The 14,250-nt window shown below is 51.1% G+C and overlaps 3 protein-coding genes across 3 annotated transcripts; 1 reads left to right on the top strand and 2 right to left on the bottom strand.

Moving 5' to 3' along the window:
* Positions 1 to 550: 550 nt before the first annotated feature.
* On the bottom strand, positions 551 to 1,081 carry CABS01_13570 (uncharacterized protein; the record flags this gene model as incomplete). Its single annotated transcript, XM_060546912.1, has 1 exon — positions 551 to 1,081. A coding segment is annotated over one exon (531 nt), but the record flags the coding sequence as incomplete, so codon positions are not given.
* Positions 1,082 to 2,190: 1,109 nt separating this feature from the next.
* Positions 2,191 to 2,718, top strand: CABS01_13569 (uncharacterized protein; the record flags this gene model as incomplete). Its single annotated transcript, XM_060546911.1, has 2 exons — positions 2,191 to 2,290; positions 2,399 to 2,718. The coding sequence occupies 2 exons, from the start codon at positions 2,191 to 2,193 to the stop codon at positions 2,716 to 2,718; spliced, it is 420 nt and encodes a 139-aa protein (XP_060394735.1).
* A 10,187-nt stretch (positions 2,719 to 12,905) lies between these two features.
* On the bottom strand, positions 12,906 to 13,866 carry CABS01_13568 (uncharacterized protein; the record flags this gene model as incomplete). The annotated part of the gene is made up of 3 exons (XM_060546910.1): positions 12,906 to 13,051; positions 13,114 to 13,246; positions 13,801 to 13,866. The coding sequence occupies 3 exons, from the start codon at positions 13,864 to 13,866 to the stop codon at positions 12,906 to 12,908; spliced, it is 345 nt and encodes a 114-aa protein (XP_060394734.1).
* Positions 13,867 to 14,250: the final 384 nt, after the last annotated feature.

Here is a 14,250-nt window from a genome sequence, read left to right as displayed (position 1 = left end):
CCGGGCTCCTTTGTTTTTCTTCCCCTTCTTTCTTTTTCGTCCTCGCCCTCTTTTTTTTTTTTCGTCAGTTTCCCTGGGCCGGGGGTGAGCTCTTTGCGCTGTTTGTCTCTGACTGACCCCAGTCCACCAGAGTCGAGGGCCAGTTCCTATGGGAATCCACCCCGTCCAATGAGCAACCGGTCGCGTTCTGTGGCTCACGGGTCGATTAGTGGTGTGTGCACGCCTGCAGGCGTTTGTTTGCTGATAAGCGTTATCGTTATTTCTTTTTTTTCGTCTCCCAACGGGTACTCTTTTTTGTGGTTCTGCGATGCTGCAGATTTTGTGACTCTGGGATGTTCGTTGTTGCTGTCCCCTCTGGGCCTCTAGCGGTTCGTGCGTGTGTCTAATTTCCAGATGTCGAAGCAACCTTTCTCCCCTGCCACGTCTTGCTGGTTCTCCTCCTGGTGAAGTCGTGTGTAGGTAGTTTCGCGGGCAGTATGAGTAGATCGTTGCTCTCGTTAATTAGCAATTAGCAGTTGATGTACTACAATGTGTATGTTCCGATCGTCCATCAGGTGTTCGTTCGGATGATTTGGATGGGCGTATGCACGTCGGCGTCTAGCGGGAAGTGTCTCACTGGCTCGTCGGGTGATACGTGGGAGTAGTGTGCGAGTGTGCGAATTAGCGGCGTGGGAGCTTTGCGGTATTCGTGAGTTGCAAGTGGGAGAGCAGATGCATGCGTGTGCGTGTGCGTGTGCGTGTGCGTGTGTTTTATTAGAAGTTGTCGCTGTTGTCGAAGAGTAGGAAATCCAAGGAGTGTTTGGTGGTGGACGCCCGGCGTTCTCGATGCGATGGACAACTCAGTTGTGTGTGGGAAAGGGTGGAATTGGACGAAAATGAGTGAGCGATGGGGCTGGTGGCAGAAGGAGCGGAGGAGGCAGATGGCAGACGGCAGAGAGCGTTGTGAGAGCGGGAGCTCGAAATTAGTATTAGAATCGGCAGGAAGGAGCGTCGTGAACAAGTCCAGTGCGAATGCGGATCGAGGAAGCAGGAAGGAGGGGTGTGAAAGCAACGGCTTCCTCGCCTGGTGTCTTGTTTTCTGGTGTGTGGTGTGTGGTTTTTGCCTCAAAAGGTTAAGTCTGGCCCAATCCAGACAGTCGGATAGACAAATGGGAGAAGGAAAGTTGCAGTCGATTCGGGGACTGGACGGGACAAGAAGAAGATGGGACAGAAGCTAAAAAAGGGCAAAGGTAAAAATGGAAGTCAGATCAGAAAGAAAGAGGAAGTTTGGTCATGGATCGTCGTCTACCTTACCTGACTGACTACATGTTTTTCCCACTCACACCTCCTTCCTGCTCCTCTTCTTCCTTTGCTCTTTCTGTCGTCTTCTCTGCCTTCTGCGGGGAGAGAGAGAAACAGACCCGGCAAAGCAAGGTACCTCAGGTATCTCGTCGGCCACCGCAACTTTACTTTACTTTACCTTACCTTACCATCTGGCATCATCCAGTACCTGGTATCCAGGTTGCGTGCTCCAGATACCCGTCTGTACGAACGGGTATGGATGTGGATATGGATGCCTCATCCCATCACTTTCAACCTGCAGCTACAAGACCTGAACAGCTCGGACCTCTTCTCAAGTCCCTCCGGTACCTCTACCCGTACACTGGTATCCCACTCTACTGGAAACCTCAACTGGCCTGTGGATAATGCTGCGTACCTTGAGTACTTACAAATACGTATTTGTTCGTCCGTTCCCATTTGATCATGTCCCTTCTGTTCTTGCCGACTGGGTGACAATATTCTTCGGGGGCCTGCCATTTACGACAGATTCTTGCGGAAAGAGTGAACAGCTAAGACCGGAACCTCCCGTTTAACGATACATCTATTCGCACCTCATTACAGTCACACCTCTTCAAGATGCAAAGCAAAGCGTGTTTCGTACTTCGATCTAGCATAGCAGATACTACCGCTCATTTGTAACTCTGTTCAACCTCGTCTCAAACTTTCTGCTTCTAGATGCTACGGATACTACCCTCTCGAAGACCTGGCATACAGCAAGTACAGCACATTTTACCTCGTCACAATTCCACGCCTGCCCCGGTTCCTGAGTCCTGAGTCCTGACTGATGCCCATGTGCTTCAGGCTTCAGCCGTGATCCTCGCCTGACGACCCCGGCCACCAAAAGCGACATACATATCAACCGCATCCACAATGCACCACTTCAACGCGGCAGACAACCATCCAGAAGCCGCCAGCAGATGGGTTTCGTGGATCCCTATGGCGGGCCGTATGCGCTCCCGCCACCTCTCCGGTAAACCTGTCCCTCTGATTTCGTTGCCGAGCAGTGAAATGGGTCGAGGCACCAATCATCAACACACCGCCCTCTTCCCTCACTCCGCTTAACCTCGACATCCACCAGCCATAGATTTTGTTTATAGACCCATGGACAGGCACTGTCAGGAGTACGGAATACTGGCACCATATTTCTACTTCACGGCGTACTCCGTACGTATGATCCAGATCTTCAGCCGCGACTGCTTCGACTGCTTCGACTGCTTCTCATCATCTCTAAAGATATCGTATGCTCGAAACCTGGGTTCTCCCTCTCTCTCCCTCTCACAGGTACGGATACCAGACAGACCAAAGGCCCCGAGTCCCGCCGTTGAGAAAACAAAAAGGCCAAGACCATTTTGGTGGAGATGCCGCAGGGAAGTCCAGCACCTTAATCAGGACAAATGAGCTGTGAGGACAGGGATTTGCGGCTCTCGGGCAACAAGCCTCCAGGGGTCTTTGATGTCACTCACAGCTCGACCGTTCGAGGTGGCTGGTTGGCCCAGCTGAAATAGGGGATGGCTCCTCGACCGGTTCCAAGCCAGCCTCTAGCTTCGGTCAAACCATCGCTGACGGTCGTCTTAGCGTTTCTCAACTTCAGCTACAAACCAAGCCAAAGAGGTCACGGGCTTTGGACTCGTGCCTGTCTCAAACATGGAACATCGATGCTGCAGCGCTGCTACTCTGTCCGTACTGCTCCAAGATTCCGAGTCGCAGAATCTGGATCCTGTCTACTCCGTACCAATCTTTGTATAAGAGCAGGAGAAAACACTCGCAATAGAGAGCTGAGTATAACGCTGGCAGAATTTGCAAACCCTTCTCAACGGCCGGCAAGATAGGGGGATCGAGATAGGTAATTTGTGCCAAATTCGATCGAAAGAACATAGGCATTCCGAGGCATGAGGCGGCACTCCACTCGTTTATGGCTAGGTATACAAAGAATAGTCACATCGGGCTCATCTCTTGAGATGATCTACCCGTATGAACAGACAACAGACGAAACCTCGCTGCCAAATCTTTTGGATTCACACTCGGACTCGTGGGGGCACGACGGCTGCAAATGCAGACGTCTGATTGACAGCTGCCTGCCAAAGGGTGCCTCTGTCATTTTGCGCTCAGTGCTCCCCAACTAATTTCTGTTTCCTCCAAGCTAGTCGGCACCAATGCAACATGGGACGAGGCTCGAGCTCCTCCTCGCAATCCACCTGCGACGGCGCCGACCTGTCACTTTGCAGTTTTCCACTTCCTCGAGATCCGAGTCCTCGACTCCTCGCCACGGCAGAGAAATGACATTACGGAATGCAGACCCCCGGATATGCAGTCACAAGGGGTCTGCAGGTCATCACCAGTGACTTGACTCCCAACATGCAGGAGGAGCGAAACACCCGCCACTGTGTTATCCGCGCCAACGCGCAGCCAGTTTTATTCTTTGTGCTACCACTCGAGTGCTTGCAGCCTCTTTGACGGCCTTTCTTCTTGATTAATTGTTGCTGCTGGGGAGGTGTTCAAATGGCATAGTTGGCTTCCACGCAAAGCAAACATGGATTCAACCTGGGTGATATTTGCTGTCCCTATGAGATGGAGACGCTAGCGATGCCGATCACCGTCAAACCGGGGCTCGACGACCAGGATACTAGAATGAGACTTCGATGAGGTGCAGAATTGCCAGCCACGCAAAGCTCAAGAAGGAAACGCAATACCGCTCGCCCGTTCGTATATCTGAACTGGATACGGATACAGCTGGGGCGATCAACTAATTTCCTAGGTTCCAGAACTTAGAAGGACTGAGTCGTGTGAAAGATCGGCTGCAATATCACATTCTAGAGAAAGTCGGTTTCCTGTGGCTCCAAAGCCACATCGCACTCCGCATCGAGTGTGTCTCAACCTTCCAACCACATCAAACGAGACATGCATTGCATTTCTTCAGTCGTGCGACACTAAACCAAACCATGCTCTCTAAACTATTTCTGCTACCACCCAAGAAGCAGTGATAGAACTTAACAAATGCATCAGCACGCATGTCCCATCACTTCTTCGGCCAAAGATTATTCTACCTTCACCATCGCCAGGGTCCTAAAAGTAATTTGAGCGGCTACCGCTGTCCGCGGCATTCCACGGTCACAGCGGATACATTGCCTTCTCCCGACCATATTCTGACATCGAAAGGAAGAGCCTTGCCGTAGTGGTGTATTGCCCCTTTACACTGCTTGAAAAGAAAGTTTCCCTTTGCTTGTCATAACACGCAGGGGTGCACTTGATCGTCGCTAATGAGCATCACATATCGACATAGAATCACTTGGGTCGTTTGGCAATCCTCTCCCTTGGGTTCGAAACCAGCAGCACAACAAGAACACTATGGGCCCATCAGCCGCGTTCGCAATGGTCCGGGGACAGTTCGTATCTAGCAAGGAAAATGATGTTGGGTTCTTCCTCCTCTCGTACGGATACGAGCAGGGATACTTGCAGCCGCACGGTCTTCCCGCCTGATGGTTGCGCGTCAGCAAAATGAGTTGGAAGTCCAATGAAGTCGGGGAGACCTGTGAATAAGCTCACCTAGCGGTCTTTGACGAAGCGGGTGCTTGAACAGAGCGCAGTAATTTTTTATGTATCCAAGTCTGATGGGCGTCAGATTCCAGTAAGCCCTAGTTGAGAATAGACCCCGGAACACTTCGGTAAACGTTCCGGTGAACATAGACAACCTCACATATAGTCGGCAAACATATCCCGAGGAAAGGCAGTCACGGCCGAAGAGTGGCTATGACCTCATAACGCTAGCCAGCATCCACGGATCTCGAATGCGCGGAACCAAACGAAACATTTATGTGGTCCTCCTATATCTCTTGAGTCGTATGTCTGGAGGCGGGCACTCTGGACGAACCATGGGTTCGATCTCACGGTTGAGAGTTCAACTTGTTTGAGGCTTGCGTGGCCGGGCATCTTCCCCCTTTTCTTGTCAAGCATATCCAAGTATTGGATTATGCGATGCTCTTTGTTGCGTCTATTCCCTACGAAGTAATCGTTATCATTGCGTGATACTCTCGAATGATGGACGTCTCTTGGAGTGCAGTTGACCAACGCATCTTCATATTCTGATACGCGATTTGCTTGCCGTCAAGTCGCCGGCTGAGTCCTTGATTGCTCTCCAATGATGACTGCAACAAAGGGTAAGAAGCCTTGCAACTTGAAGCGGATGTCTTAAGTCCGAAGGCTAGATTTGAGGAAAGGGTCAAGAGAGAGCCTTATTCTGGGGCTCGATCCGAGATATCACGTCCTCTGAAGCTCGCGGATGGACGGGCGGGTGGGCAGTCATACCGTCTCCAAAAGTTTATTCGCATGGCGAAGTTTAATCATGAGAGCCGTCGGTTGATCGGACGCATTATCTGACATCCGGCTCTTGCGAGTCCTTTCTTGGCTGGTTTGAAGCCCATCTTCGTTGCTCGGTCGTGGTTCTCCTCGATCACCCAGCCACCCTCACCAGCCCTGTATGTCTCTTCTTCCCTGACCTACCTGAAGGGAATGGTATACGGATGTTCCATCCCAACTCTGCATCCCTCCTTTGGATTCCCGAGGCGAGCGTGAATGATGAGGACGTTATCCCCCCTCCATCCTTTCCTATTACTCTGGGACTTTATTCAACATCATGCGTGATTGGGATTTTGTGTTGATGGTGCCGAATATGATGTTCCTCTCAGTAGATTCCCATCTGATATAGGGAGGGCGGTTTTCGTCCGCCAAGGAACTGCCAACATCCATACGATATTTGTTCGCGAGAGAATCGTAAGTACCCATTCGATCTGTGAACTTCTACAAGTTCCGTTGGTCTTGGTACGCTTGGCTCTTCCGGTATCCGAGGTTTCTTGTCCGGGCCAAGCTCTTCGGAAACACGGCGAGCGAAGAAAAGCCTCGTGAGGAGAGCATCTAGATCTTGGCTTGTTCTCAGTTCAAGGTTTGTCCGCCTTGAATCTGCAGAGCTGAGGAAATCTCCGGAGAGGTGTAGAGCTGATAAGGCTGGTGGGTGGGCTTGCTTACTGGAGGTATCCAAGGGCCCGTGTTGTCCAAGGAGCGGTAGTGTTGATGCCGAGGGCGGTGGCACTGCTGATTGATCCAAGATAGCTGTTTTTCGCGGTGTTTCTGACATTCTGGTGGCGATGGAATTAATTGCGAGCTTAGATGGCCTTGCTAAGAAACCATCCTCTAAATACTATTGATAACAGGCTTGCTACATCGACCTTTGCAAAGGTCAACTCCGTGGTAGCCCGGGTTTGGCTCAAAGGGCGGAAACATAAAGGCTTTTGGAGGTCCTTCGGCTGCAGCGTATTGATTCATGGTGAGATTGACGACCGCTAGTGTCGTGATAGTTGAGGATGTTGAATCGAGCGTGTGATTTTCCCTCTCTGGTCACCGCGTTTTGTGGTTTGCCTCGTGTTCGTCGAGGTTTTTCGAGGCTCGGGGCGTTTCTGTCGTCCTTTAGGGTGTTTGAGATTGGTATCTCTGAGAAAAAAGATGAAGAATTTGTCGTATGATAGAGCCTTGAGTTCATATCTTGTGGGAATAGGGGCGCTTTCCTACTTCTATACACGTATTGTCTTCTTCTCCATTAGTTCTACCGCTGTGCGGAGTGGCGGTACCTTCTAGTACGTGAGTTGATTCATAGAGAAACTGGGCCATTCGAACTCACCTTTCCGAATGCCAGATATCGGGTCAAGTCACCGTGGAAATCAAGGGGCATATAAAGGTTTTCATAGTATCTCAAGCCGGCAGGGAAAATGTTCTTCCCGTCTCCGACCTGATCTTGTGAGCCTGAAAGTTAGTTCTCAACAGCACTATCGTAACTAGTTTTACTTCCGATTTGTCATAGATCATAATTACGTTCACACAGAGAACAAAAGAGCCGGATCAAAAGGTAGCCAGGTGTTCCGAGGGTAGTAAAACATGCGTGTCGATCCACATCAGCATCAGAACAGATGTGTGTAGTCTGGGTATCCGATGTGATGCAACGCAGAATTCTTACTCTTCCCGATCTCAAGAGTCTTTTATAGCATTCTCTTCGCCGAGTGAAGAGCCACAGATCAATGACACTGGGGAGGGAGGCAGAGGGAAGGAAGATACGCATGAAGAGGAAACTTGTAGGAGAGGCAGGTAATCACTGGTCCATACAAGTGCTCAGCCAAGGGGGATAATTGTTTCTTGATAAAAAAAATAACATTCACAATTGCTTTGTGTTACAACCACTGGCAGGTTCCTTTGCGGTAAGGACCAGGACGATTGGAACTCAACCTCTGACTGGCAGTTTTCCCAGGCAGACATGGTCAAAATTACTTTTACATCGTCACACCTCGTCAGCCTGGTGTAAGAACTCCCGGCATCTTCCAACTCCGTTGAGTATCGTCTACCGGGCAGTAGTCTCTTGGGATAGATCTTTGTCAACAAGACTTATTTCGAGGGCCAGTTACACCCCTCTTAAAACGGCGCGAAATCTTTGACAGACTCAAGACTGCCAAATTTTCAAATATCGAGGGAGAACTATAGAAAAAAGACTGTTATATCCTCGGTATTGATGGTTGCCAAGGGTGTTTGGTTGGAAAGCTTGACTGCCTTCTCGTGATGGAAGACGGATGTTGACGAGACAAGTCTCAGTCATGAATAGTTCTGTATCAGGGCAGTGATCTCTCATACTCCTTCTCTATGCTTTAAAACAGACATCTAGTCTCTCCACCGTATGTGCTTTCATCAGAGTTTTCGCTTGAGACAGGCCGTAGAAAGCCTGCAGAGACCAGGTAAAAGTGCCCGTGGCCAGGCTTCTGGTCTCTCCTGCCCTGTGACTTTTATCAACAAAATGCAAAGGGGAAATTCAACAACCTCGTATCCGATCCAGCATTCTCGGACTTCAGGCCACTCCATCGCAAGACTACCTACGCGGGTTAGGGGGAGGGGGGGGTTCAACAGTGCTCCAACAGACTGCACGCTCAATGACCTTATGCCTCATAGGCACCTCCCGGAACATTTAGGAGCCACATCAGTATGTGTGTATAGTACAACCGGGGCACACTGCTCCTTCCTCCTTCTATTTTTCTTGTTCAGAATCGACCCACTCTATACTTATATGATCACTCTGAATACTTGAACAGAGGAGAATTAGAACAGATGTTCCAGAGTATCGTGGTTTTGAATATTAATGCTGACCTCAGAGGTCATTTTACTATTGGTACAGACTCCCTCCATTATACGGGCAGAAGGATGCGTATACAGCATAGTACATTAATAGGCAGAAGCAAGGGCCTCTTTTGACCCCCCCCCCCCCCCCCAACCCGCATAGGTAGGTTCGGGCTCACAGAGGGTATCAAGGGTAGAGACGTCGTTATGAGGTTTGGGACTTGAATAGCTCCCTGATTGTGATCTAACTTGAACATTGTAGTTGATGAGATCATTGAGGGCTCCCGTAAGACCGCTGAATAGGGCTCTTGTTTGTTGAATAAGGCTGGAGTTTGGTCACTTTGGCAATGATCGTATGACGCAAGCTATAGCCATTCACCAAAAATCTGGTAAAATGTAACCGAGTTCTGTGCATGACTTCTTAGGAAAGCCACCGGGTCAAGTAACGCTGCTAAAGACTACAAAAGATACCTGGAAAGAGTTCAGAGATGATGTATTATGGCATCAGAAACGGCACGCACTTCGTGGTCAAGTACGTTATGTCTTGCGAATGTGTGCGTAGACGCCTTATCAGCAGCGACCCTCAGCGAATCCCTTCTGCTTCCAGATTAATTTCGGCATAGTTTGAGTTGTGTTTTGACTATAGGCAATGGAATCGTACAATCGTTTGACGGCCTCGCAGCCCCAGAGTTCCAGTCAAGTCCTCGCGAACCACACAAAGCGCAATGAATGATAGACACCTAGCTGATGGGCACGCTCGATCAAGATTTTACGGAGGGATCTGAGATGACTTTGACAGCAGGCAGCTTTTCCAACATTTGTAGACTGACACATCATGATTTATTCCCCTCACGTCCCTAGATATGGCATGTGGCGATAGATTGGGCCAAAACTTCTGACGCTGCGTACGGACTTCGCACCCACGTAGTCAAGAATACCTGAGCATCGTGATACAATAGCAAGACGTTCACGCTTTTGTACGAGGACCGCTGAAAATCTGGCTGTACGCCTTCAGGCGATGCCAGTTTTACACAGGTTCAGCCCCTTATAAAAGCACGTGAGGACTTCATGGTAATGAAGTAGTCCATAGATAAGTTACCTACTCAGAGCAGACTCAAAATAAAAGCCAGTCAAGATTCAAAAGCAGGAGAAACGGAGGGGATAAAGCATCATATAGCAGTCGAAACTTCACAATATTCATGCTCAATTGAGCTCATTGTTCATCATGAAAAGGAAGGTAGTGAAATTCCCATCAGACCTACCGTCTCTAAAACTATAGCCACTAGGTACCCAGAGACTCGTCATTACCAGAGTACATGTTCATGAGAATTATATATCATCAATACCACCGCCGCCTCCTCCGCCGCCGCCTTAACGTCTAAGCTGCACTTTGCTCCTTTCGACCAGATTTTCACGAACCCTCTCGAACGACCCCGGCCCCTTACGACTCGAGGTCGAAATCGAAGAACACAAAGGGTTCGCCCTATGCGCGCGCTTGAGGTACACAAAGACTGTAAACTTGCTCGAAAGTCTGTAGAAAGATCAATTGTAACCGACCTCACCGGCCAGCTAACAGAAAAAAAGCTTTGGCTAAACCCCCCCCCCCCCCTCGCGCGCAGTCAAAGAGAACACGATAACCAAGCAAGGCGGACAAGGAGACAAAGCCTAGCCGCCGAAACCTCATCGCTTAAGCGCAGTTATTATGAAATTTTCCTTGCTGTTTACCGCCATCGTCTATTTGAAAGTAAGGTATTCATATCCTATCCGCCCTGGTCCTCCATAACGTACCTAGCTCTTCAACCAAAGCAGAACCAAAATGAACACTCAGTCTCATCAAAGAAAGGATGCAATAACTAAACATAAGCGACACGACAAAGACCTCTTCCGCCAGAGAATGGTGACATCGAGGACAGCTGCAAAATATCTTCAAACTCATGCATGACCCGACGGCGGCGGGCCAGGCCGGCGCATCCAAACGTAAAAAGCGGAGATACTGGCCGGCGCGCACCACCCGGTGGTCAACCCCCCTCCCCTCCGAGCCCCGCCTCAGCAAGATCGGCGTCGGGGATACGGGGGACAGAGCCACTTGATAGTTCACCTCACCTCACCTCAATTTACCTTTTAACATACCACGGCTCTTTAACGAGCTATTACTCTTAAGAAACTATGAAATTATTTGACTTGGCTTGTTCCCGGGGGGGGGGGGGTGTTTAAACTGAACTTGTTCACCAGGTATTAATGGCACCTCGAGGGACAATACTCATTACGGTCAATTCACACGACTCTATGTAGTATCTATTATGAAGGAACATGATGACCTACGTAACAATTGATGAGACGATATTGATCCAGCCGTTGGATGAGGAGAGAAACTCGACTCGATCCCTCGTGTACTCAATGAACTCTCCATCCTCATTACCCCCCGATCCATACTGAGTTATCGCCATCCGCCGCCCGCTGGAAGCAAGACTTTCCGCATTCGGTAGGTAAATCGCAACAAAAAGCCTCCTCCAAACACTCTCACCGATACCAAACAGGTCCAACGCAGAGCTGGCGCGGCCGAGGGCGCGGGGGGCGCATGGGCGGGCGTACGGGCGGAGAGCGAAGAATCAGGACTCTTAATCGGACACGGGACTTTCCACACACGCCGTCTACGAAGACTACTACTACAGCACCTACTCTCTTTTCCACCTGTCGCCGCCGTCGCCAGCGGACGGGACATTTCCCACGCACTAGTCGATTCTGAACCAGATTCCGGGGATATGCCAGGCCGTGGCTCGAATTCGTATGGTCTCGACTTCGTATGGTCTCGACTTCGTTGATCTTGGGAAAAGGACCCTTGATTTCCCGAGTCGCTCGGTGGCGCCCTTTACTCCCTTTCTACCCGAGCTAAGTCGGCTAGCTTCACCCTTCTAACTATCCCTTTTACTTTTCGAGCTCGATCTCACCGGAGCGGGCTCCTGGGGAGAGACCTCGAGAGCTCTGCGAGAGGAGAGAGGAGATTGGGTGGGAGAGGGGCCGCGCGTGGTAAAGCTCAGCTTAAGTGTGGCATATTCCACCACCTTCACCCAGGTTTCTACGTCAGGCAGCAGAGAAAAGTCAGTAGAACCTCCAGAGTATGCCTTGCCCGTCCCGCCTCGTGTGTTGCGCGCAGCGCCGGGCAGAAAGAGGGGTTGTCCGGCCGTGGATCACTCCCTGTAAATGATTGTCGTGATCGGGTTACAGATGTCAACCTTAAAAGAGTCCACATCATACGCCATACATAGTACACTACACCGGAGCAACACGCAGCAACAAGCACACAAGGCACGGCACTTCCAGACTAAAGTTCTCAAGCAGTGGTGTTACCAGGAGAGTGGTTTGGTGTGGTGGGAAGGTTCAAGTGGACGCATCGACAAAAGTCAGAGGTACCTTGCCTTGCCTTGCCTTGTAGTCTCGGGCAGCAGCGGCGGCGGCAGTACGCAGCGACGGCGGCAACGGACGAAGGACAACAGCGTCCCAAGAAAAGATTCAGTAGTGAGGAGGGCTAGGATCACGTAGTGGAGGGAGCGTCCCGGAAACAACCACCTCACTGCCCGCGCCCGATATCGCGCCCCGTCTTGATCGAGTATGTTGGACCTCGCGTTGTATCATTACCCATTGCGCCATGTCTTTCTCGACGGATTCACGAGCAAGGGGAGGCACTGTTACCGAAGCGAGTGAGCTTGCGTTACTGTTGTTCTCGGAAACTCACGTGCATAGTCGCTAGGGCGACGTTGTCGTGAACGAAGTGGACGAAAGGTGGACGCTGAAACAGCATGTCGCCGGTTTCGTGTCCGTGCCTGTGCCTGGGGTGGTTGTCTTCAAGGGGGGGCTGGGGGCTGGGGCTGGGAGGGGAGAGGGAAGAGGGACCACAGTCATGCTAGCAAACCGCGTGTTTGATCCGCAACTTCAAGTTTGGCGAAAGAGAAATCGTCAAACTTTTTTGGGATGGCAGACGACAGACACAGACCAGTGCTTTCAACGGAGCTGAGACGAGGAGGATCCTCGACCAAGAAGAGTAGAGAGCCCTTTTCGAGAGAGGAAGACCAACGAGTAAAACGTCGCCCGGGTGGCTTCTGATATGGCCCGTGGTGGGACGATTGGGAATTCGTTGCTGTCAACCTCTGACGCGGTATCTGTTCGAAACCGTAAAGGTGACGAGGCCCAACGCGACCCTCAACGGCAAAGAGCCCAAGGCTGGGACAACGGGACTTGATGGAGAGTGGCGTTGTACGTATCTGAACACTATATCTGTGGTCCAGCGATGGTGATCGGGGAGACGTGGGTGAGATAGAGTTGGCTGCAGGGTTGCAAGGAGCCGCAGACAGAGGGCAGACAAGCTGGGATGGCCCGACCAAGTTCTGGACTGGAAAAGGAACCGTGAATGCATGAAGCAACAGCGCCATGTTTGCGTGTGCCTTTCAGGGCTGAGCAAGCAGACGCGGCGTGCGTTGTGTTGGTGCAATGCTGCGCGGTCGGTGAGACGAGACGGAGACGGAGGGCGGGAACGATCCCAGCGTCGTCTCCGTCTTGACAATAGCGAGTTCGAGAACTGGAGCACGAGGCTCTGACGAGGCGCGAGTTGCAACGACGTCGACAAAAGAGGACAGCAATGGGCACGTTCGCTACGCATCCAGAACTTGGGAGAGCGGCTCAGGGCTGGCTGGTCAATGCCTATTGCCTGAACGTCCGTCTTGCATTGCTGGGGCGACGGGGCATCAGAATTAGGAGCAATAACACAGTCTTCGGGGCAGGCACCGTCCTAAAACGGCAATGAATTTGAGGCTCGGCTGAGTAGGGCCCCTTTGGCAAATTAAAACGGACTGGGGGGGCCTTCAGAAGTTCAGACTCTCGAGACATGGGTGCGCGTTGTTGGAGAGTTGAAGCAGAGTTCCGGCGTAGATTGATATTAGGGCAGACACCCGAAGACGGTGGAGATGGCAGGTCCAAGGTCGTCGAATGAAGGATCGAGATCGGGCGGAGATATTGTCATGGGCCTTGATATACACTAGGTAGAGATGTGAACGCGAGAGGTTCGCCTGATGGTCCAAGGTCCTTCCCACGGTTCCCACCCGTGACAGCACAGCGTACCGTGACGACGGACGTGGAGGGGGCACCGGTTGGAAATGGGGGGCTTGACTTTGAATGCCTTATTGATATTAACCGTTATGCGTTGAAAGGAACGCACGTACTCTGTACGCGCTGGCACAAGCTTTATCTGTACGAAGGATACGCGTCGCCCGGTATCCGTGGACCGTACGGGACGAAATGAGGTGACGGTTTATTTCGGGAGTCGGGAGAGCTAAGCCCACCGACCGAAATGGCGGACGGGACGGAGTGGGCGGGAATGGCATAGTTGGATGCGAACTGGATGATGTGCATCGTGCCATCGTCTTCATCGCGCACGGTGGGGGAGAGACGGAGTCGAGAAGTTTGTCGTGCCCTTTTGCGCCTGGTGTTTCTTCGTGACGCTCAGGATGGCAGTGACATAATTGGGTAGCAATAGCCACTAGGTTCAAACAAGATTTCTTGTTAGATTACTTGGTGCTGCTCGATAAGATTTGGATGTGCGCTGGAAAAAATGTCCCTTATTTTCTGCTCATTCTCATTCTGGGCCGGCGAGCCCTAAGCTGATGAGGCTCATCATTAAACGGGAATTCCGAACGAGGCTTAAACTGGCACTGACTTGAGCATGTATCAACGGCCGGCCGTCCTTTTGCAGATGAGTCCGGGCAGCTAAAACAGCCCCGGATTTACTGGGCAGAA

The sequence above is a fragment of the Colletotrichum abscissum genome (genome assembly GCF_030869225.1).
Source record: "Colletotrichum abscissum strain IMI 504890 chromosome Unknown Scaffold_46.1, whole genome shotgun sequence".
NCBI lineage: Eukaryota > Fungi > Ascomycota > Sordariomycetes > Glomerellales > Glomerellaceae > Colletotrichum > Colletotrichum abscissum.
The sequence above is the reverse complement of the archived record's forward strand: the minus strand, read 5'-3'. Positions and strand labels throughout refer to the sequence as shown.